Source organism: Periplaneta americana, chromosome 15 (genome assembly GCF_040183065.1).
Source record: "Periplaneta americana isolate PAMFEO1 chromosome 15, P.americana_PAMFEO1_priV1, whole genome shotgun sequence".
NCBI classification, from domain to species: Eukaryota; Metazoa; Arthropoda; class Insecta; order Blattodea; family Blattidae; genus Periplaneta; species Periplaneta americana.
The window spans coordinates 8982501-9008308 of NC_091131.1; the positions used below are offsets into that span (position 1 = coordinate 8982501).

Consider the following 25808-nt stretch of genomic DNA (forward strand, 5'->3'; position numbering starts at 1 on the left):
TTTGGCGCTAGGGCGTGGGTTCCAAACCTCGCTTTGGTTGATTACCTGGTTTGTATTTTTGGCGCTAGGGCGTGGGTTCCAAACCTCGCTTGGTCGATTACCTGGTTTGTATTTTTGGCGCTAGGGCGTGGGTTCCAAACCTCGCTTTGGTCGATTACCTGGTTTGTATTTTTGGCGCTAGGGCGTGGGTTCCAAACCTCGCTTTGGTTGATTACCTGGTTTGTATTTTTGGCGCTAGGGCGTGGGTTCCAAACCTCGCTTTGGTCGATTACCTGGTTTGTATTTTTGGCGCTAGGGCGTGGGTTCCAAACCTCGCTTTGGTCGATTACCTGGTTTGTATTTTTTTCAATTATAAAGTGAATGTCAGATAATTCCATAGACAACCTAGAATTCATCTCTCCAAGTACTATTTTGCTGTCAGCAATACCACTGACGCCAGGTAACCCTTCAGTTGATACAGTGTTGTTAAATAACCGATTAAAAATCAATTTTCGCAATAAACACCAGAGACATAGACTTTGGGGAGCTCCAAACCTGTTGGATACTTGTATCACTCCAAATTTCTCCGTTCCATAAACTATCAGTTCCTTAGTAACGGATACATCATACACGTAACGGACCTCACAGAAAACGATTTGCTAAACTGTTGAATAACTCGCGATACGTTAATAGTACATTATGCTACGAGCCTATAATGATAGTAATTAAGACGCGAGTATGTTTATGAAACGAGCGCAAGCGAGTTTCATAATTTTCATACGAGCGTCTTAATTACCATTATAGGCAAGTTTCATACGACTTTTTATGCTCGACCGTATTTCTAACTTGAAATTATTCATAAGTATTCATATTATTCTTATCTGACTGGGGAGCGGAAGTGACCTCGTGCAGTCTCGTAAATTATGAAATGTGCGCAGACGCGAAAGTATTGATTTTTTCCGAGGAACAAATGTCATTGACCTTGATATAATCTAGAGAGTAAAATGAACATTAATCTTGATATAACCTGGAAATTGATTTATACATTGAAAAACGAGATGAACAAATTGAATTTATTTGAATATTATTTACAATTAACGCTAATTATTATAGTAACAGAACATAACCTTCTGCGACAGTATTGGATTTCCAGCCTCCGTGACGTTTCGCTAGTTGTCTTTCGATTGCATATCCGAGAATAATCGATACTTGCGCTTTCATATTGCTTTCTGATTGGTGGAAAACCTGAACTTTAATGAATAGGTGTACTTTAATGAGGTCCATTAAAGGGTTACTACCAGGTGTATAATTTACTACATTTCGGCATGGTCGAGCATAAAAACAGTAAAGAAAGGGTAGTAAGGTAAAACTATATGCTAAATGATAACAAAATAAAGACGTCAGAAACTATAAATAAATTATGTCAACTTTTATAACATTTAAATATTTATTGCCCTTGTAATATCACAACGTGCAAAAAAATTGCATGTTAAATCGAGTGTAAATGCGTGCCATTAAATATTAATATAGAGATAGATAGGCTATCATTGATATAATTACAGTATAGTATTATACTGTGTCCCAAAAGTCATGGTAAGGTTTCAGAGGATTGTATTTTTTTAATGAAGAGAGACAGAAATGCAATTTTGGTGCCAGATGAAAATAAAACTCTCAAAGTTTTTCGTCTGTTTGAGACACAGAAGGAAATAAAATACAGTAACAATCGAACAAATGCAATAATTTTCATTGTTACAATTAATTACACAAGATGGATGTTCAAAGAAAAGTGCAATGTGTTTTGTGGCTGGCAAAATTTGAATCTGTGGCTCGTGTATGACATGAATTTCGTCGTTATTTCACAAGGACCACCACACAAGAATAACATTAGTCATTGGATAGACAGTTAAAAGAGACTGGAAGCCTATTGGACAAAAATCGTACTGGAAAATCATCGACAAATGATGAAACGGTAGAAGCCATACGAAGAGCATTTGTTCAGAATCCAAAGTTCGTAAATGTGCCCGACAGTTAAGATTTCCGAAAACAATAGTTCATAGAGGTTTAAACAAACGTCATCTGACTCATAAACTTCAACCGGTACATGCACTTCATCCAGATGAATACCACATAAGGTATGGATATACTTAATGAGTCAGAGATTCAAGTTTTGCCAGCTAAGTAACACTTTGCACTTTGGACGTCTATCTTGTATAATTAATTAAATATAATCTATACTAATAATAAATCTGTAGCCGAAATTTTTCTGGTAATTTTCGATTTTCCAAAAATAATTGGTCCTAACATATATAATTAACCACGCTGAAACCGAAAATCGCTTTTTTGAAATTTTTGTTTGTATGTCTGTCTGTCTGTCTGTATGTTTGTTACCTTTTCACGCGATAATGGCTGAACGGATTTCGATAAAAATTGGAATATAAATTAAGTTCGTTGTAACTTAGATTTTAGGCTATATGGCATTCAAAATACTTTATTTAAAAGGGGGGTTATAAGGGGGCCTGAATTAAATAAATCGAAATATCTCGCTTATTATTGATTTTTGTGAAACATGTTACATAACAAAACTTTCTTTAAACATAATTTGCGATAAGTTTTATTCCTTGAAAAAGTTTGATAGCACTGATATTTAATGAGATAAATCAGTTTTAAAATTAAAATAACTGCCATCTAAGGCGTGTAATGAATTAAAAAATAAATGACTTCGTCTATAAGGGGCCTTGGATAGCAACAATCGAAAGCTATGAAAGATGGCCTACAGAGAATGTTTGTGTGTTTGTATGAAGTAATATCGGAAGCTAAATTAACCGATTTGTATAATTAATTATTATTTCACCATTGGAAAGTGTAGTTTCTCTAGATGGACATAATGCTATAATGTTATTACAGTAACTTCTGATATAATATAATATAATATGTAATATTATATAATATAATTTAAGTTATTTGAAGGGTTCAGAACCATAGTGGGCCAAGCGCCATTTACTGAATACGTAGAAAACAAGGGTTAAAATTAAGTTATTACCATAATTCAATGGAAACCTATAACAACTAAAATAAAATATACACATTAAATCTAAATGATGTCAATCTTCATTAAGCTATGGTTGCATGTAATAAAAATTAAGAAACATGTTAAAGGAATTGTCATTGCACCAAATGAGTGTCTCTGGACCAAAATGATCGCATTTTAATTATTTGGATGCAATTTAAATTAAGTAACATATTAAACGATTTATCCTTCTATCAAACACGAAAGTTCCCTGGATCTAATGTCCTATTTTAATTATGTAATTACTTTATATTTATTTCTAATGGGTGCAGCGGAGTGCACGGGTACGGCTAGTTAATTAAATAAAAAAAACAATGTGTATGGAGGGGGAAGATAGATTTAATCTGAAATGAACTTCCATGTTGGTAGATTCGTATATTAACCATCATGAAATAAACTCTCTTTCTGATGACTCATTCTTTCTCCTCTCGCGCAGCTCACATGCCAGGTCTCGACTCCCCATTTTTGGTACAAATAAATGCGATTGCAGTTTGTTAACAATAGCAGCTTGATTGTTGCATCGTTCTATGTCTAGAGACAGTGTCATGGCTGTTCTTGATAAATTATTTCGTTGAATTAACTTAAGAAACAACACCTATTTCTGTCAATATATGCTGGAACCGTCGGTTCTATTATATATATATATATATATATATATATATATATATATATATATATATATATATATATATATCGAAATGATAGCCATCCAAATCTTGGATTTTAAATATCGGCATCCTAATCAATTCAAATGAACAAAAAAGAAAATGATAAATTAATGTTAAAAAATACGTAATGAAATTTAAAAAAAATTCTGCGACAAGATGCGATAGCTATCAAAACGATAAAAATGTATTGAAAATAAATAACATAATTGAATTTTATAAAGATGAATAGAGATGGTGATTGATGATGTTCAATGAAGATTTTAAAATGGTTGATGCAATTGTCTGAAGAGTCTTTTCAGGAACCTTTAATTTTCTGGGGATCTCCAATGTAAATTTAGGAATTGTTCCTCGCGCACCAAACATAAGTCCAATGACATTCCAACCTTCAATATTATATTTATGACTGAGATCATCACAGCATGGAAGGTAAATAGCGCGTTTCTCCTCATGTACCTGCTTTGGTTGTTCTTCATTAATTTCGAACCTTACAGTGGGGTCAAGAATGGGACAAATTTTTTATCTCGGTCAATTATTATGTCAGCACGCCGTGTAGATCCTTCCATTGAACTTCCTCATATACTTCGTATTCACCATGTTCCTTTAATCTGTTAGCAATTATTGAGCGGACTGTGTTATGTCTGTCAATTCGCAGTAATTCGCCCTGAGGGCAGAAACCTAGCACGTGGGGTAACGTTTCAAGCTCATTGCATCTCCTGCAATGGGTATTGCTAAGGCTTCTACCGGGGAGAGATCTAACTGCGATAACATTGGTGCTCATTTAATGGCCTCGGTCCATTGGCCACAAGATAGACCTTTCTCATTGCTAATCCAGGTGTTACATTTTTTCCAGTGAGAGTAGATGTAATTCCTTTATCTTTCCCAGGTAATACGCTATTATTATTATTATTATTATTATTATTATTATTATTATTATTATTATTATTAATTCACCTTTACTTTTTAACTTCGCTTTAGAATATGCCATTAGGAAAGTTCAGGATAACAGGCAGGGTTTGAAATTGAACGGGTTACATCAGCTTCTTGTATATGCGGATGACGTGAATATGTTAGGAGAAAATCCACAAACGATTAGGGAAAACACGGGAATTTTACTGGAAGCAAGTAAAGCGATCGGTTTGGAAATAAATCCCGAAAAGACAAAGTATATGATTATGTCTCGTGACGAGAATATTGTACGAAATGGAAATATAAAAATTGGAGATTTATCCTTCGAAGGGGTGGAAAAATTCAAATATCTTGGAGCAACAATAACAAATATAAATGACACTCAGGAGGAAATTAAACGCAGAATAAATATGGGAAATGCGTGTTATTATTCGGTTGAGAAGCTTTTATCATCTAGTCTGCTGTCAAAAAATCTGAAAGTTAGAATTTATAAAACAGTTATATTACCGATTGTTCTGTATGGTTGTGAAACTTGGACTCTCACTTTGAGAGAGGAACATAGGTTAAGGGTGTTTGAGAATAAGGTGCTTAGGAAAATATTTGGGGCTAAGCGGGATGAAGTTACAGGAGAATTGAGAAAGTTACACAAGGCAGAACTGCACGCATTGTATTCTTCACCTGACATAATTAGGAACATTAAATCCAGACGTTTGAGATGGGCAGGGCATGTAGCACGTATGGGCGAATCCAGAAATACATATAGAGTGTTAGTTGGGAGACCGGAGGGAAAAAGACCTTTAGGGAGGCCGAGACGTAAATGGGAGGATAATATTAAAATGGATTTGAGGGAGGTGGGATATGATGATAGAGACTGGATTAATCTTGCACAGGATAGGGACCGATGGCGGGCTTATGTGAGGGCGGCAATGAACCTTCGGGTTCCTTAAAAGCCATTTGTAAGTATTATTAATTCATTCATTTAGTGTTCTGCCCAAGGATAGATCTTTCACTGCAAACCCAGGATTCTCCTATCTTTCCTACTTTCTGCCTTCCTCTTTGTCTCCTCATATGATCCGTATATCTTAATGTCGTCTATCATCTGATATCTTCTTCTGCCCCGAACTCTTCTCCCGTTCACCATTCCTTCCAGTGCATCCTTCAGTAAGCAGTTTCTTCGCAGCCAATGACCTAACCAATTCCTTTTCCTCTTCCTGATCAGTTTCAGCATCATTCTTTCTTCACCCACTCTTTCCAACATAGCTTCATTTCTTATTCTGTCTGTCCACTTCACACGTTCCATTCTTCTCCATATCGACATTTCAAATTCTTCTATTCGCTTCTCTTCACTTCATCGTAATGTCCATGTTTCTGTCTCATACAATGCCACCCTGCATACAAAGCACTTCACTAGACGAATTGTGGATAGTTTACGTACGGAATCTTTTACGGTGGAAAGACTCATCATGCCATGTTTGCAGTTTTTCTTGGGAAAGATAAATGCGGTAGCTTCCCGTTTCTTTCCCCACACCACTTCCTCTTTCGCATTTAAAAAAAAATCCCAGGGGGGGGGCCCAGCGTGGAGGTGAGGAGAGTGGATTTGAGTAATTAGGTCCTCCGAACTTCACCGAAATTCACCGCAAGGGTTAAATATTAGTTTTGTCAGGGATTTGACCCTATCAGAGACCGGGAAATTTCAATCAGCCTTTGCCCCTCTTTAATAATAATAATGTTATATTGTACAGGGACATAATTTTATTTTTACTTCAATTTTTATTGTACCTGAGTTTTTGAATGTACTTCACTCTCACCCCCTCTACTAGTAAACTTCCAACCGTCCTACTCACAGAACCCAGGCCGCGTATGCAGTACTTACTGAGTTAGTGAGTATAGTACGTTCCAGAAATATGTTCGCGTTTTCCAGTGACGAAAGAGCTTTCAATATTGAATCATATTTTCGTACAGGTACTGCCGTCCGTTTGCCTACGTCGCATCCCGGCTTCCCCCACCTGCTTCTGTTCGCCCCTCTGTAAAGTCTAGTAGCTGGGCTGTCTTAGTTTTTTTTTTAACATTAATTTCTGTTAGGAATTGGACGTCTACGTAATATTATAAAACTGTTTAAAATAAGTTAAATAAAAGGGTTTCGTTAAGTAACTGTCACGTGATCCTCCCCTCCTTTCTACGACCCTGCGACAAAACCACTTGAACAGACAGTAGATAGCATTTTTGAGTAATTTTATCTTTTCGGATCGGGCAGAAGTGAAGATTAAATTTACAGTACGTAAGGTACTCTTTTATAGAGTAGGTATAGAATTATTTCAACATGAGTTATTCGTACGAAGGACGAAACTGGTAATTGGAATTAGGTACAATAGTCTATAGTGGGATAATATGCACAAAAGAACTAAAGCCTGTATCGAAATGAACGGTCACCATTTTCAAAAATGTGTTTAAATATTCATATTATGATTATTTTTCAATTTAACTTCATTCTCTATATTGTACGCTAATGTGCTTTGACAGTACAATATACACTGCATAATTAATACGTCCGAATGGATAGCTCAATTCGTGAGTAAAAACAGTAAGTGTTGATACTGTACTGTATTTTGATTAAACAAAAATCTAATGAAAATTATCAAACTCAAAATCGCGATATTTCCTAGTTTACATAAATGGATGAACTACTTTTCTTCCCTCCTATACCTAGTAAAGTGATCTGTTTGTATTTTACGCCAGTATCACCGAACTCCAGCCTTGGAAGGGGGTAGCAAGCGGTGTTTCCGGTTCTAGACATTTAATCCAAAGATATAGCCAGGTTAATACTAAAAATGTTATTAAAAATAAAATGATGTCCCTGTACTATGTTGGCTTATGTTATTTTTGGCGCAAGAAAATGTTAGTTATTATTGAAGTAAGTATATAACATTTAATGGTTTCGTTGATGTGGTTTGCAGTGCTGGGAACGGCGAAGGAGCCGATGTCGGGGTGGATCGACAACGTGCACACTGGGGGCTTCGCCTTCATCGCGGGGGCTGGCAAGGGCGTGTTCCGCGTCTCGTGTGCCGAACCTGACTTCGTGGCCGATCTGGTGCCCTGCGACCACGTGGCCAACCTGCTCATAGCTGCGGCCTGGAGCGCCGCCGTCAAGAGGTGAGACGCGACTATTTCCATGGATGAATATATAAAAGGATGCGAAACTTACAGAGTTTCCCGTAACACATACTAGAGGCGCTGCTGTAGAAATTGATCTTCCTGCCACCTCTTGGGAAGAGGGGCGTTATTACATTTAGAAGCGCACCAAGTAGCGAAAAGAGTAACTAATTACTCCATGCATTTAGCAGCGCACCTGGTGACGAAACTGTTAAACTGTGTACAAAGCATTCCCTCCCCTCCCACCCTCATCGATATTCAAAACTAATCCAATTAAAAAAAATCTACATTTTTATTACTCACAGCATCTTCTACTGAAAATTCTTACCGGAGCCAACAGGAAGATAAAAGAGACGATCTATTTTACACTACCCAATTAAAATATAACCAGACAGAGACAAAAAATAAAGCAAAAGATTAGATAATTGGGATTGTATTCTTTGGGTATTTATTGTACAGCGCAATGGAAAAGTCTGCAAGAACTACTTAGATAGTTCAATTTATTATATTACTATTACTTTACAATACATTCAACAACACTATTTTTACAACGTCTCCATAAACATCACTGTTTATACACAGACGTAGTATCACTTTATGTTCACTTATTAACAAATTTCTGTCTGCCATTTTGACTCCTCGAACAATATCTCGAATGGATAAATAGAGAACTCTGGGTAATGCACTCAACATGTAGTTCTAATGTTCACCACCTACGACGTTGGGCGCTGATCATCTTATTTCAGCCCCCCGCCGCCAGATGGTGCTGACCGCAGTTTCGCATCCTATTATATATTTATCCATGCTATTTCAATTCATGCCATTACTCCGCGAACATTCAGTTCACTCTTAATTAAAAGATCTTAGCTACAACAATAAATAATCGATATTCAATTGATGAACCATGAAGAAGAAGTCAGTGTGCATGTTGACCCCTATGTTGCGTGGCTAATTTGCTTCTGGACTCAAGAACCGCTATGCGTCCAAACCGGTCGAGGGCAATTAACTTTATGGCAGGAAAACATAAGCATGGCATGCAGTTAATGAGAAAGTAAGCTTATACTGGTCCCAGAGCAGGTTTCCAGCTCGTGAAAGATTCTTAGTTGGTGGATAAATATAACAAAGATGAAGTCCACACCTGTGGAGTAACGGTCAGCGCGTCTGGCCGCGAAACCAGGTGGCCCGGGTTCGAATCCCGGTCGGGGCAAGTTACCTGGTTGAGGTTTTATCCGGGGTTTTCCCTCAACCCAATACGAGCAAATGCTGGGTAACTTTCGGTGCTGGACCCCGGACTCATTTCACCGGCATTATCACCTTCATTTCATTCAGACGCTAAATAACCTTGTTGATACAGTGTCGTAAAATAACCCAATAAAACAAAGAAGAAACTCTATACCCAGACCCACCACAATTCCGTGTGTGTGTCGTAATTAGGGCTAGGATTTTGATGACCTATAAATCATGAAAAAATGTCCTAAAACAATGCATTTATGATCTAAAAATCTTTTAAAAAAAGTCCTTAAAAATGCCCTAAAACTGATCTTACACAATTGGCTTAGTAGGAAAAGAGGTTTTGTACTACTTAATATTTAGACTAGTAATTAAATTAAATTCTAGTACCAACACTTAAGTTTATTTAATTTTACATAATTTTTTCTAAGTAGTACACTTTAATTAATTATTTTACCTGATGTAGTTTCTATGTAGCCCACCACAAGGCCACTCTTATCCGGAACTAGCAGTCTATATTGAAGGGGTGGTTGGACTGATTCATTACATGGGGTGTACTACGTTAAAATGACTATATTTTTGTATAAAAACGATTAAAATATAATACAAAATAATGGGTATTAATGGACAAAATATGTAGAGAAAATATCAAAGGTTATAAACATTATTTTACATTAATAATGGGGATTTATGGCCAAAATTAAATGAAAATGCCTCAAAAATGACAGAATAAAACATAAGATGCTCTTATGAGCTCAAACAGGCAAAAAATGTCCTAAAAATATGTCCTAAAACACTCGGTTTATCACATAACATAAATACTAAAGCGGCTATGTTTCTGGCTTACTAGAAAAAAGATGCAATTTCATCAAAACCCTAGCCCTAGTCATAATGTTACCAAGTTTTCAGAATGTCTATAAGGGACAGGATGAGGTCAAGCCTCGAGGTAAACTTTTTATCGCAAAAAAATGCTCATAATTTGAGAGAACCCCATAGGCACACCATGCCATATTATTTCCATAGTTTTGTACATAGCTTATTCAAAAACACTCACACTGAACTATTAATGAGCAGAGCTAGTAAGCTGGTACCAAAACTATTAAGTTATGTAGCTTGGACAATACCACAGTCTACTATATACAGTCGCGAAACTTGAGGTGTTTTTTTTGCAAATCTCATGATAAAGCGCTCCAAGCGATTAGCAACTAGAAACAATAGACTGTCCATGGTCGACTTTGGACTGTGTCGTATTTCTATCGAGTGCTAGCTCGTTGCGTATTTCACATTGATGCTTGTGAAATGTTCGTTATTGGTTGTAATGAAAATGTTAATGGCTAAAATATAATAATTGGAATAATAATATGGGACAAGGAGGAGACGTTTGTAGTGCTATAAATTGTAGCAACAGTAAGAGAAAGAGGCCAGAGTTATCCTTTTCCGATTTCCGAAAGATTCAGAAAGGTTCCTGGGTTTCCACAAGAATGCTGTGCAGAAACAAAACTGTTAATTTGAAATTCTTTGTGACTGTTAGAATACATTATATCCTTAAATTTCACAATGAAATGTTTCAGTCTAACCGAAAGGACATTTGATACCGGTTAAAGTTCTGTCACTTAGGCTGCTAAATTTCCAGAGAAATAAAGGTTAGGTTTACTTTTTTTTTTTTCAGAGGATATATTTTTAATTGTAGCTATTAATTTTGTTATTATTTTTATGTGTTATTTTACTAAAGACGTAGGAAAATTAAGTTTGTTTTAATGAAATTTATTGATCACGTTTTATTTTCAATTCTGGTGGGATTATTATTGCTTAGGCCTACTTTTGTTTTTTCAAAGGATATGTTTTTAATTATAGCTGTTAATTTTGTTGTTATTTTTATTTGTTGCTTTACTAGAGAGGTAGAAAAAGTCTGTTACAATAAAATTTATTGATCACGTTTTATTTCCAATTCTGGTGTGATTATTATTGCTTAACCTCATCCCACTTTGTTAACTAAGTAAGCCTACACTACAAGTACCGGTACACGTAAGTTACTCCATTAATTCATATTTCCATTATTATTGTTGTAAAGGGAAATGCAAATTAATATTTATTGGTTTCATAGTTAATTATCGCTATAATCTTGAATGAGTGAAGCGATTATAGTAAATTTCAGTTCGTTTTGCACAAACAAAAATTATATTAACTTATTTCTTGCAGGTATCTTCGAGTTTATGGTGGAATTTAATATACTTCATTAAAATAATAAATTAACTTTATGCATTTTATATTTCAATAATGGAAGGAAGGTGTTAATTTTTCCAAAAGAACACGACAACGAAAGTGTAACATATTTTGTCGGCTGCTAGGAGAGAGATCTGCGATGATGAGGCGATAGTAGCGATCCTAGTGGTGGGCAACTACCCATGTTTGCATTTTTACTACATATTGAGCTTCGCGACTGTATATAGTAGACTGTGACAATATCTCTACAGAATATATCTATATCTGTATCTATATCTATATCTCAATGTCAGTGAACCAAAACAACAAACATATACAACCGGGTGGTAACCGAACATGTGCTCCAATCGTCCACAGCCTTAGAACAAGAAAATAATAAAAGAATAATAAAAAAGCAATAATTTGTAATTATAAACTTCGTAACTCCCAATTTAAAGTAAATAATTTACCCATACATATAAAAATAACATAGAAAGTATTATTATGATTCTAGCTTCATTATAACAAATAACAATAAACATTTTCATTTTATCAAAAGAAATACTCCTTTTATTAAAAAAAAAAAAATATTTGTACTCCGAAAATATTCGTTCTACGTCACAAGACGTTACTGGAATAAATCTGAAATATAATACAGTATATCTTACTATCAACAGATGAACAACTACTTGTCCACACCTGTGGAGTAACGGTCAGCGTGTCTGGCCGCGAAACCAGGTGGCCCGGGTTCGAATCCCGGTCGGGGCAAGTTACCTGGTTGAGGTTTTTTCCGGGGTTTTCCTTCAACCCAATACGAGCAAATGCTGGGCAACTTTCGGTGCTGGACCCCGGACTCATTTCACCGGCATTATCACCTTCATTTCATTCAGACGCTAAATAACCTAGATGTTGATACAGCGTCGTAAAATAACCAAATAAAATAAATAAAAAAACAACTACTTTGTGAATGTAATAGCATATCTCGTATGTGGCACATAATATTAAACCCATAATTGTTTCCAAGAAAATGTTTCATTTCCATTGTAATGACAGCTAGGAAGTTCGTATCGTTATTCCGATGTTGAACTTGGACTGTAACGCAACCGAATGCATAGCAACACAAGACGTCAACATTTAACGAAGAATAATCCCACAGTATGACAAATGTCTCAATTCCTGTGGGAATATGTTGAAAAATAGCTCAACAACTGCTGTATCTGTTCCAATAAATCTTTCCGTGAAGTTTTGTTTTCTTTCTGTAAACGGCCCCACTGAAACTTATTTTAAGGCCTTCGTACTTGCGCTCGATTATCTAAAAATTTGTATAAGCACTTGTTTTGACATTATTAACATGGTGAAAGAAAAAAAATAGCTTTTTATCTGCCCGCATGAGAATGTTTGCTTGTAAGTTTGGGTCTTGTAGAATAGTTATGTTTCTTTAAATTTCTCCATGGAGACAGTGAGAGAGAGATTTTCACTTCACTTCCGTCAGCAACCGACGTCATTTCCGTCCCCTTGTTTTACTTTGCAAGCTTAGATGGGTGGATTGCGTGACGGACGATGTGAAGAGGCTTGGGGTCAAGATCTGAAGGATGATAGCCAGGGATAAAAAGCCTTGGAGGAAGCTGAGAAAGGATTTCTCCTTAGCAGTTAAACGAATTTTTATTCGTAACCAGTATCTAAGAGTAAATTTATCCATGAATGATGCCCACATATGAATTATAATATTACTTGAAAATTGATAGTCGTTCATGTGAGTAAGATAAGACAAAATAGAGATACACTTAAAAAACTGAACGGATTATTTTCTCGTGACATATAGACATACTCAAGTGATAAAGTAAATATTAGAGATGACATGTAGGCTATCCAAAACAGTTTTTCTTTTTACAGAAATTCATTATCATTTACGGAAATTTACGGAGTTTTTTTTATATATAAATAAAAATAATAGGTTAAGGGTGCTTGAGAACAAGGTGCTTAGGAAAATATTTGGGTCTAAGAGGGATGAAGTTACAGGAGAATGGAGAAAGTTACACAACACAGAACTGCACGCATTGTATTCTTCACCTGACATAATTAGGAACATTAAATCCAGACGTTTGAGATGGGCAGGACATGTAGCACGTATGGGCGAATCCAGAAATGCATATAGAGTGTTAGTTGGGAGGCTGGAGGGAAAAAGACCTTTGGGGAGGCCGATACGTAGATGGGAAGATAATATTAAAATGGATTTGAGGGAGGTGGGATATGATGATAGAGAATGGATTAATCTTGCTCAGGATAGGGACCAATGGCGGGCTTATTGAGGGCGGCAATGAATCTCCGGGTTCCTTAAAAGCCAGTAAGTAAGTATACAAATTAATAATATTAAAATGGATTTGAGGGAGGTGAGATATGATGATAGAGACTGGTTTAATCTTGCTCAGGATAGGGACCAATGGCGGGCTTATGTGAGGGCGGCAATGAACCTCCGGGTTCCTTAAAAGCCAGTAAGTAAGTAAGTAAGTTATACAAATAACTTTTAAACTTTCATGTGTTAATAAAAAGTTGTTTTTATAACAAATTTACGAAATTATTACATATTTTAACTTAAAGACTCTTGGTTGCTGCAGTATGTATTGAAGACGTTTCAAACAGCAACAAACATTTAGTTTCGAGCAGCCTGGAACAGTTTGTTTGTCGCAGTGTGAGTCTCGCCTAAGGCATCATGTCTAGCACTACCATTACGGAATGCGCGCTAAGTGGAGCCCTAATGGGTTAGAAATTTTCTCATGAAATTTCGGCCATACCAGCATCGTGATGAATTTGAAAGCCGACTGATTTATGAATGTATGTGTATGTATATGTATTTATTCACACTGCAAATGGGTATATACTCGGTAGCAGTGGTAACTAATTACACTCAATAATGACAATTAATAATAAACACAACTAATAAAAAACAATAATTAATAATAATAACAATAATAATAATAAAATAATAATAACAAGGAGCATCCTAAATTAAATGAAGCATGGTCACTTAAAATAACATTTAACTAAATCTAATCTAATTTGTATCTTAACCCTAAGTTCGAACTAAGACCCACGAGTGTGACAGGTTCATACGTGCACAAGTACCTTTCGGCACTACACTTATTTCGCTGTCAACTCACTCACTGCACCGATTCTGCCTGATTTCAGTAACACTTCTAACCATTTCACTGTTCAAATACTTTGCACAGCCACTTCACTGACACCAACACACTTCACTTACACAATAGACTTCACTGACACTACACACTTCACTGACACAACACACTTCCTCACTGATAGAACACTTCAAATAACAAGATATCAATTACACCTTTTAAATAGTTACTACCGTCTATTAGTAAAGTCCTAAAACCTATTTTAAATACATTTTTGGTTGTTGGTAAAGCCTTTAGTAAGTCTGCAGGTAAAGCATTCCAGTCCCTGATAGTACGATTGAGAAAAGAAAACTTTCCAGTGTCCGTCCTCTGTCATCTTTCCCTCAATTTATATGAGTGGTCGTTCCTTGAAGAGTAATTTGGCGGCTGCAACCTATTTTTTATTTCTCTCCAGGCAGTTTCACCTCTGTATGTTTTGAACATTGCGCATAATAGAATTCGCGTTCTCCGGTTAGTGAGTGTGTCCCATTATAATGGTGAATTATTACGATAACACTTGAGAGCCCGTTTTTGAATCTTTTCCAGTGTTTTTATATGTTCTAATCTGTAAGGATCCCAACATGCAGCACCATATTCCATTACTGGACGAACTAGTGATTTATATGCAATCTCTTTGGATTTATCAGAGCCTTTCCTTAGTACCCTCATCACAAAATGTAACGCCCTCCAGAGAAATTTTCAGTAATATCATTGTTAGGATGAGAGAGCACTAAAGGGCTGAGAAATACATGAAACATGCTGAGAATTGTGTGAAGATGCCGATTACATGTATTTTATTTTTATTACGTCTTCATTTCCGTGTCGACTCTTGTTACGCAGTCGTTGATATCGGAGAAAACTCGTTTCCACAGGTTGAATCGTGCTACATGTAACCATCCATAATGTACTTGTTCTAACTACCATTAGTTTGGCCACTGTCTCGTAAAATGTCTGTCTCAGTCGTTTATGGTCTCTGACGGGTACGACATGCCGTTTGTTTGTCTTATTCGGAAACTGATCGCCTGAAAGATGTTGTTTGCAGCTGATGTTCCTTTATCTGAGCAGTTTATCTCAGTTTCGTTCTATTGACTACATTCTCTTTGGTAGAAGCAAATTACAGGATGGTCAAAGACTTTCTCCACTACTCGAGGTCACGAAGGAAGTAAGAATATCATTCACAGTCTTTAAACTTTCCCTCGTCACCTTCCGTGATCTGCTTCCCGCTCTAATGCCCACGTGCATCAACGTCGGTTAGTGTAACCATCGGTTAAAATTGTCACCTAATCCCTGATTAAGCATTTTTACGGTGGATCGACCTCGGTTGCGACTTAAATAGGAGGTTAACCACAGTAATCTCTAACCGGCCAAATATGAGCGGTTAAAGGAGATAACCAGCGATTAGTAGAGCAAGTAAAGCAAAATGGCGGCCATAACCACAGGTGATTATTTCGAAGACGATTATTATTGTACAGTACTTGAATTACTTGGATAGAGCGTGAGTGTGAAGGTTCTTTAGTGGAAAGAGAGAATTCTTACGAGGAATTAGGTGACAGAAAATTTCAGGAGGGATTTCGTTTATCAAAATCTACAAATGGATTACTTGAAATAACACAAGAACAATCATATTTCTCCTACGGATCGGCTGCTTGTATTACTATTCTATGTAACTGTTATTTTCTGTATTTTAAGAGGGAATACTCGAATACCGGTATCTCTTTCTCTATGTCACTGGCTGAACAAAGAGAGGTTATGGATGGATCTTAGGATAATGCACAATTCCCTGGTGTAAATGGGGTCCAAGATTGTACACACATTCCTACCAATTTTCTGCATCCTTTTCCTTTATGGATATTCCATCTTTTTTATATAATACATTTAAATCTAGTAATTAAGTCTATCGATACTTCAACCTAACATTGGGATATAATCATTTTTGGACTCAATTTTCCATTCTGTACGATTTTAACCTAACAGTACTGAAAAACAAAGAAATGGAACTCACAAAAATAACAGCGCCCAAAGGCAAACAAATGCAACGCGAAAATGTAGGATACGTTCATTTCTATGTAGAACATAGTGAGCGCAGTCGTTTTTAGACGTTGACTATTATCTTTGCAGCGGTATGGATGCTTTCCTTTAGTCATTTTGTAGAAACAATGTACCATCATAGACTTTACTCTGGTTAAATGAGGTGTCAGCTAGCCGTGTTTTAGTAATCGGTGATTATGAATGGTGCACATAAATTACATTTTAACCACGGCTACTGTTTAACCGTCGTTTCGTAATCTATGATTACTGCGTTTTTAATCAATGTTGATGCACTTCGCCATAAGAGCTCTCCGGACATCCGTACATCAAACTCCAGACAAAACTGTAAACACAGTTAATCATTTTGAGTTTCTTTACAACACATCACATCTGAAACTGCATAATCCGGCTTTACAACTACGCCATATTGAAGCGAAGTGTTATGGCCTATTAGTGGAATAGTTTCAATTATTAATCTGTCAATATTTAAATCTCTTCGATATGGACAACTCTCGGAAATACACACTTACGCACTACGCCAGGCATGTCAATTGATGCCCACAGAAGCAAGCGCGCGCTTTAGAGCCCAGGAGAGCCTGAGCGCTTTACAGCGGAAAGAGGAAAGAGACAGACGAAAGAGGTGGTATATTATGCCGCTTGGTCGAGCTATATTCAGGGAAGGCCAGCACTGATTCAATAGATAAAGGGAAGAGAACTTATTAAAACTGTATCCATGTTAATTTTTAGATTTGCCTGAGAAGTATAAGTGCATTAGAAGAATGTAAGTTTTAATTTTAATGCTCATTTTTCACAAGTTTGATTTTTTTATTCAAAAGAAATATTTTCTCAACTTTTCGTATAGAAAAGTGAAATTTTCAGGTATAGGCCTATTTATTTAGTAGCCTTACAGAATGTTATCGTAAATCTAATATACCGTATATACGTATTACTGAAGATAGTGTATTGAACATTTTGAAAATATTCACATGGAAATTGTTTGTAAGGAAATGAATTAACAAAGCAACTACTGTTACATCATAAGCAAAAGATACGTGCCCATGTGTTGTAAAAATGTCAGCTCTATAGCTTCAGCAGATTTCGAAAAAAGAATTTAATATTCTGATGATAGGAAGTTGCTCACAAATATCACCTTAAAAGCAAGAGTTTTGTTATGTAATATTAGTTACACTTAAAAACAGATACAGCACCTAGGTAACTTTGCTTTGTACTGTAATATTGTTTTGATTAGTTTATTGATTACTATTGTAAGGCTAAAGATACCATCAATATAAATTCCAACTAATCATGTCATACTCAATCTCTTTCTTTATGAATGATGTGTTTCATCCACTTAATACAGTATAATATTATACTACTATGGGATTTAAGTGAATATTCCTTCTTAACTCTCTATTATGTTATTAAGATTTAAAACATAAGTGCAATATTAAGAAATCAATGTTAGTACTTTTGTTTTACAGACAATATAGATAATATTAAACAGAAAGAAGCCATATAAAAATAACGACATAAAATTTCACGTTCCAATTGGAGTTTGTGCACCACTGTTTTCTTAATCCAACAGGTTGCTTATTCATATACAAACCTTCCTCTTTCCATACTTAGCGCTTGCTGCCCGCGCACGACGTCAAGGTCAGAAAAATGCGCTTGCTTTGACATCACTGCACTACGCTCAAGTGTTTAGTCTGACAAGCCACGATTTACAGTATGTTAAGAAAAGCATTTTTTGTGGGGGGGGGGGATCTGGTAGTATTAAGGGTGTTTCAAAATAAGGTACTTAGGAAAATATTTGGGGCTAAGAGGTTAAGTTACAGGAGAATGGAGAAAGTTACACAACGCAGAAATGCACGCATTGTATTCTTCACCTGATATAATTAGGAACATTAAATCCAGACGTTTGAGATGGGCAGGGCATGTAGCACGTATGGGCGAATCTAGAAATACATATAGAGTGCTAGTTGGGAAGCCGGAGGAAAAAGACCTTTGGGGAGGCCGAGACGTAGAATGGAGGATAATATTAAAATGTATTTGTGGGAGGTGGGATATGATGGTAGAGAATGGATTAATCTTGCACAGGATAGGGACCGATGGCGGGCTTATGTGAGGGCGGCAATGAACCTCCGGGTTCCTTAAAAACCATTTATAAGTAGGCTAAGTAAGTAAATCAGTATTCATAAAAACGAGAAAAAAGTGTAATAAACATGGTCGTAAAATTAATATCTTTCGAGATCTGTGTACTTGTTCATCAACATCATAGCAGATGCTTAATGTGATTTCTACTAAAAAAAAAAAGAGCAGTCAATATTGTGGGAGTTGGTAGTCATCAAACAAGAAAAAAATCTAATGAGAATGGATTCTCTAAAACTAATATCTTCCGAAAAATGAGTACTAAGTAGTTTTCATCAACACCATTGGAGATAATGAAAGATGGATAGAACAGGGGTTCGAGTCCCGGTGACAGGAAAGAATTTTTCTCTGTTTTAGCCATCTTTCATTATATGGTAACGCAGAATTCCTACACGGAAATATCATAGGCTATGTAGGCCTACACCATAATAATATCAGAGCTATAATAATTAAGTGATTTCTACTAAAAAAAAAAGTGCATTCAATATTCTGAAGTGTGGCAACAGTCATCGAAACAAAAACAAAATCTAATAAGCATTTCATTAACATTGTAACATCAGCAATGCTCACAAATTTGACCACATTACGCCCTCGTTCAAATCTTTATCATGGCTGCGACTCAATAACCGTAGATCACTTCATTCGCTGTCTCTTCTGTTTCGAGTTCTCCACACTTCTACTCCAAATTATTTTCGTTCCCGGTTTAACTACTTATCCTCCAATCACAATCCAAACACCAGGTCACAGGAGAGCCAAATCCTAGCAATTCCTGCCCATAGAACATCCCACTATTCATCCTCTTTCACTGTCTCAGACCCCGTGAATGAAAGTCTCTACCTCAGAAGATCAGGGACTGCCAGACAATAACCACTTTCAAGACACGGCTAAACGATTTCTTACGGGCGCAGTCAAATTGAAGTTGTAATTGTGATCGAGTTTAATAATTTAATTTAATTTAGGTATGACTATCATTATTATTATTATTATTATTATTATTATTATTATTATTACATACTTATTTTATTGGTCTTGTGAAGATAAAAGAATTGTCATTGTATTACACTAATTATGTATTGTATTGTATTGTATTGTATTAATTGTGTTATATTCATAGCATTGTAGTAATTTTCTATCATACTGGTTGAGTGGAAGAGAAGGCCGAATGGCCTTAACTCTGCCAGTTAAAATAAACCATTATTATATTATTATTATTATTATTACTATTACTATTATTGTTATTATTATTATTATTATTATTATTATTATTATTATTATTATTATTATTATTATTAGGAGATGTTTAATGTGATTTATACGAAAAAAAAGTGCATTCAGTATTCTGAGAGGTGGTAATATAACCATCAAAACAAAAGAAAGCAATAAACATTCGCCCTAAAATTGATACTTTCCGAGATATAAGTACTTTTGCTCATCAATATGAAAGGATAGGCTGAATGTGATTTCTACTAAAAATAAAAGAGCATTCAATATTCTGAGAGGTGGTAACAGTCATCAAAACAAGAAAAAAGACTAATAAAAAGTACATAGCACTACCACCAGCAACTAATGACCACATACTATGGGGTCCAAGTTCAGTGGCGGCCCGCAGTCGACTCTACAAGCCCGAAATACGCGGGAGGGGGGGAAGTAATTATCATGGCGAAATGAATCCCATGTCCAACGCTGAAAGTTACTCAGCAATTCTGCTTCAATTGGTTGAGGGAAAGCCTTGGAACATCCTCAATCAGGTAACTTGTCCCAACGAGAATTTGAACCAGGGTTCGCATGTTTCACGGTCAGATATGCTAACCGTTATTCTACAGCGGTGACAAGAATTATTTTTTTTGTGCTCAAATGTTCATTTAGCTAATGAAAAATGGCACATTTTTAATGACTGATCGTCTTGAGTTGGTGACCTCATAGATTGATTGGTTGTGACGTCATCAGGTCTCGACTGATTTCACCTCTTCTATAGCGAACGAGACAAACGTTTGAACTCGGTTACATTACCATTAAATCTCTGCTGCCAGCATAGACATAATGACGGCCACATAGAGCTGTGACATTATTGACTGTCAGTAGCTTTTAAACTTAACTCGGTATTAATTTCCTTCGCTACAGTTTCTTCACCAGATCACGCAACCTGTTGTGTCTGGTTTATTAATGATCTGCCACACGCCAGCTGTTCCATTATTGATGTTTCACGCTCGATGGCCCGCAATTAGCAAGTCCACTTCCTTCAAGTTCTGTGACGGACAGGTGGCTGCCTCCCTAACTGGGGCCCGCGAGACATTTGCAGCTCTTGGAATGTGATTTGTGGCCCTCCAAGTATAATAATAACTAGGGCTAGGATTTTATGAAATCGCATCTTTTTTCTAGTAAGCCAGAAACATTGGTGCTTTAGTATTTATATATTATGTGATAAACGGAGTGTTTTAAGACATATTTGTCAGGGATTTTTTTTTTGCATTTTTTTTGTCTGTTTCAACTCATAACAGCATCTTTTGTTTTATTCGGTCATTTTTTAGGCATTTTCATTTAATTTTGGTCATAAATCCCCATTATTAACGTGAAATAATGTTTATTTCCTTTGATATTTTCTTTACATATTTTGTCCATCAATACCCATTATTTTGTATAACATTTTAATCGTTTTTCTACCCAAATATTGCCATTTTAACGTAGTACACCCCATGTAATGGATCAGTCTAACCACCCCTTCAATATAGACTCCTCTATACCTGCTAATTCCGGATAAGAGTGGCCTTGTGGTAGACTACATGGAAACTAAAAGTAAAGTAAATCCATGGTGCTACAGCCCATGAAGGGCCAAGACTGACCATCCGATTGCTGACCTCACGTCCACATGCCGAAGCAGAGGTGAATGATCATACATGAAAACTACATCAGGCAAAATAATTAATTAAAGTGTACTACTTAGAAAAAGTTATGTAAAATTTAATTTAATTACTACAGTAGTCTAAATATTAAGTAGTACAAAACCTCTTTTCCTACTAAGCCAATTATGTAAGATGTAGGATGTTTAGCAAACACAACTGTTTCACAGTAACCCCAAAGAAATAATGCAAAGCACTCAAATCAGACGACATGAGGGAGCCATAATCCTACGCCTTTTGAAATAATTCTGTACCTACTCTATAACGGTGTTCGTTACGTACTGTAAATTCAATCTTCACTTCTTCCCGATCCGCATTGATTCAGATATGCTATCTACTGCCCGTCCATGTGGTTATGTAGGAGGGTCTTAGAAAAGAGGGAAATCACGTGATAATACCTTACGTAACGATGCCCTTTTATTTAAATTATTTTAAATAGTTGTATAATACAGACGTGGACAAATTATTAACAAAATTGACGATTTTTATGATAATTCTGTTTACAAAATTTGACTTTTCAATTTACACTACAGTTGACAATTTTTCATATTTCTATCATTATAGTAGGCAAAAATGCAAAAATGTCAACTGTAGTTTAAATGGAAGAGCCAATTTTTGTAAGAATATATAATAAAAATTTTTAATTTTGCTAAAAATTGGTAAATGTGCAAAAATGTCAACTGCAGTCTAAATTGAAGAGTCAAATTTTGTCAAAATATATAATAAAAATCTTCAGTTTTGCTAATTATTTGGAAATATCCAAAATGTGAACTGTAGTCCAAATTGGAGAGTCGAATTTGGTAAAAATATATAGTAAAAATCTTCAGTTTTGCTAATAATTTGTAAATATGCAAAAATATCAAATGTGGTCCAAATTGAAGAGTCAAATTTTCTAAAAATATACAATATAAATCTTCAATTTTGCTAATAATTTGGAAATACGCAAAAATATCAACTGCAGTCTGAATTGAAGAACCATATTTTGTAAAAATATATAATAAAAATCTTCAATTTTGCTAATAATCTATCCACGTCTGTATTAGGTAGCAGTCCAATTCCTAACAGCAAACGTTTTCAGAAAAGAGCTAAGATAGCTCAGCCACTAGCCTTTACAGAGGGGCCAGCAGAAACGGGTGGGGGAATCCGGGATGCGATGTAACTAAACGGACGCACAGTACCTGTGTGAAAATTTGATTCAATAGTGAATGAATGCTCTCTCTTCACTGAAAAATGTGATCATATTTCTGAAACATACTATACTCACTCACTCACTCTGTACTGTTTATTTTGTCCGTAAGACGACGTTGCGGCTTTGGTTGTATGTGAAAGTTTGCTACTAGAAGGAGTGGGAGTGAAGTACATTAAAAAACTCAGGTACAATACAAATTGAAGTAAAAATAAAATGATGTCCCTGTATAATGTAGAGTACTTAATATTTTTTCCTGAAGAAAAAAAAAAAAAGAGCGAGAAAAAAAGACAGTCGGATAATCCACCAATCGGTTAATAGTGTGACGGAAAATCGAGGTTTTACTGAACGTTTCTTTCCAGTGGGGACGCGGATCTGCAGGTGTACCACTGCAGCTCAGGGGCGCACAACCCGATCACGTGGGGGCAGTACACGCGAGAGGTGGTGTCGCTGGTGCGACGCTTCCCGTGCAGGTCCGTGCTGTGGTACCCCGGCGCCCAATGCCGCACTGCCGTGCCCCGAGTGGCCCTCGTCGTGCTCCTGCGGCATATGCTACCAGCGTACCTGCTCAGGTTGCTCAGCGGAGGTGACGACGAGTAAGTTTCCGTCAACAGCTACGTAAGGGAATTAATAATAATCACCATCAGCCACATGGTTTAAGCCTTGTTTGGCTCGTTCCAGTCTCATGAAGTAGGCCTATATAAATTTTAAAATTCCTGAAGCCATCTTTTCCTGGGTCTACCTATGTTTCGTTTACCAGTTGGTCTGTAGTCGAATATTAATTTAGGAATACGTTCTTGAGTCATCCTTTCAACGTGTTGCTTCCATTTATTTCTATATTCTGTGAGTTTTTCAATTAAATTGAATATATTCAGTTCTACTCTGATGTCTTCATTGCGTTTCTTGTCTAAAAGAGTATAACCTGCTATACTTACTTACTTACTTACAAATGGCTTTTAAGGAACCCGAAGGTTCATTGCCGCCCTCACATAAGCCCGCCATCGGTCCCTATCCTGTGCAAGATTAATCCAGTCTCTATCATCACACCCCATCTCCCTCAAATCCATTTTAATATTATCCTCCCATCTACGTCTCGGCCTCCCTAAAGGTCTTTTTCCCTCCCGTGCCTGAGAATCAGTCCCATTCCGAGGCTTATTGTAGGGATTCGTAACAAGCTGTTTTTTACGGTGATGGGTTGTTAGCCCTTCGCCCAACCCCCAAGCTGGAGGACCACCCCTTATCGGCTGTCCACGACTGCTTATTCAATATATTCGCAGCTACCCTCCATATCTGGAGGCCGTCTCCTCTATCCGCAACCTGAGGACACGCCATGCCGTGGTGATAGGGACCCACCATACATGGATAACCTGCTATACTCCTCAAAAATCTCATTTCTATCACCTCGATTCTTTTTTCTTCGGATTTAGTAAGAGTCCAGAATTCAGAGCCGTACAGCAACATAGGGACTGCCATAACTTTACAAAATTTTAATCTTGTTTCTTTGCTAGTGTGTTTTAAAGTTATTTTATTACCCCACAGAAATAATTAAATTTGTTTATTTTATTTGTAAAAACTTCTTTTCTTGCATATGAGATATTGCAGCCCAGATAATTAAAAGTATTAATTTGTTCTATCATTCTTCCATTCAACACGATTTTGGCTCTAATTGTTTCTAATCCTCTAAAGGCTAACACTTTTGTTTTAGTAGTCGATATAGTTAAGCTATTTGAATTAATAATAATAATAATAATAATAATAATAATAATAATAATAATAATGATAATAATATAATCCGTGTCGCTACAGCCCTTTAAGGGCCCAGACCGACCAGCCGGCTGCTGGCCTCACGTTCAAATGCCGAAGTAGAGGTGAACGATCATCCAATCAGAACTACTGTTGTAGCTTGCTTTCGTAACCGGATTTCTCTGTCTATTGTTGCTCCCCAAGTGCATCACGATGTTGGGTGGGCACCGGTCCCATTAGACCACGACGCTACGGCGCGGAATAAAGGAATTACTAGGGCTAGGATTTATTTGCACCAAATGCATAATAATACAGACACACAAAAATACATGTGACTTTTTAGTGAAGCGTATCATATTGTAAAGAATATTTTGATCATATGAAAATGATGCGACCATGAAATCACAGCTATCAGATTTATACAATATTATTTATTCTACTTATTATAGAAAACTATAGTAATGTGATTTATGAAAAGTCATGCTAGTGACCAAAAGTATCGCCAATGATACCTCTTAAAAAGTAGGGATGTACGTCTGTATGAGAAACCAAACAATGTTTCTATTATTATTACTTACTGACTTTTAAAGAACCCGGAGGTTCATTTCCGCCCTCACATAAGCCCGCCATTGGTCCCTATCCTGAGAAAGATTAATCCAGTCTCTACCATCATATCCCACCTCCCTCAAATCCATTTTAATATTAACTTCCCATCTACGTCTCGGCCTCTCCAAAGTTCTTTTTCCCTCCGGCCTCCCAACTAACACTCTATATGCATTTCTGGATTTGCCCATACGTGCTACATGCCCTGCCCATCTCCAACGTCTGGATTTAATGTTCTTAATTATGTCAGGTGAAGAATACAATACGTGCAGTTCTGCGTTGTGTAACTTTCTCCATTCTCCTGCAACTTCATCCCTCTTAGCCCCAAATATTTTCGTAAGAACCTTATTCTCAAACTCCCTTAACTTATGTTCCTCTGTCAAAGTGAGAGTCCAAGTTTCACAACCATAAAGAACAACCGGTAATATAACTGTTTTATAAATTCTAACTTTCAGATTTTTTAACAGCAGACTGGATGATAAAAGCTTTTCAACCGAATAATAACAGGCATTTCCCATATTTATTCTGTGTTTAATTTCCTCCAGAGTATCATATATATTAGTTACTGTTGCACCAAGATATTTGAACTTCACCACTTCTTCAAAAGATAAATTTCCAATTTTTATATTTCCATTTCGTACAATATTCTGGTCACGAGACATAATCATATTTTATCTTTTCGGGATTTACTTCCAACCCTATCGCTTTACTTGCTTCAAGTAGAATTTCCGCGTTTTCCCTAATCGTTTGTCGATTTTCTCCTAACATATTCACGTCATCCGCATAGACAAGAAGCTGATGTAACTCGTTCAATTATTATTATTACTA

The 25808-nt window shown here is 36.3% G+C and overlaps 1 protein-coding gene across 1 annotated transcript in view; it reads left to right on the forward strand.

Moving 5' to 3' along the window:
* LOC138715587 (putative fatty acyl-CoA reductase CG5065) overlaps nt 1–25808 on the forward strand; it is a 54161-nt gene that overhangs the window by 20364 nt on the left and 7989 nt on the right. Inside the window, exons 4-5 of the mRNA XM_069848665.1 lie at nt 7575–7770; nt 22997–23230. Of these exons, the coding sequence (XP_069704766.1) occupies nt 7575–7770; nt 22997–23230 (430 nt within the window). The remainder of the gene's footprint in view (nt 1–7574; nt 7771–22996; nt 23231–25808) is intronic.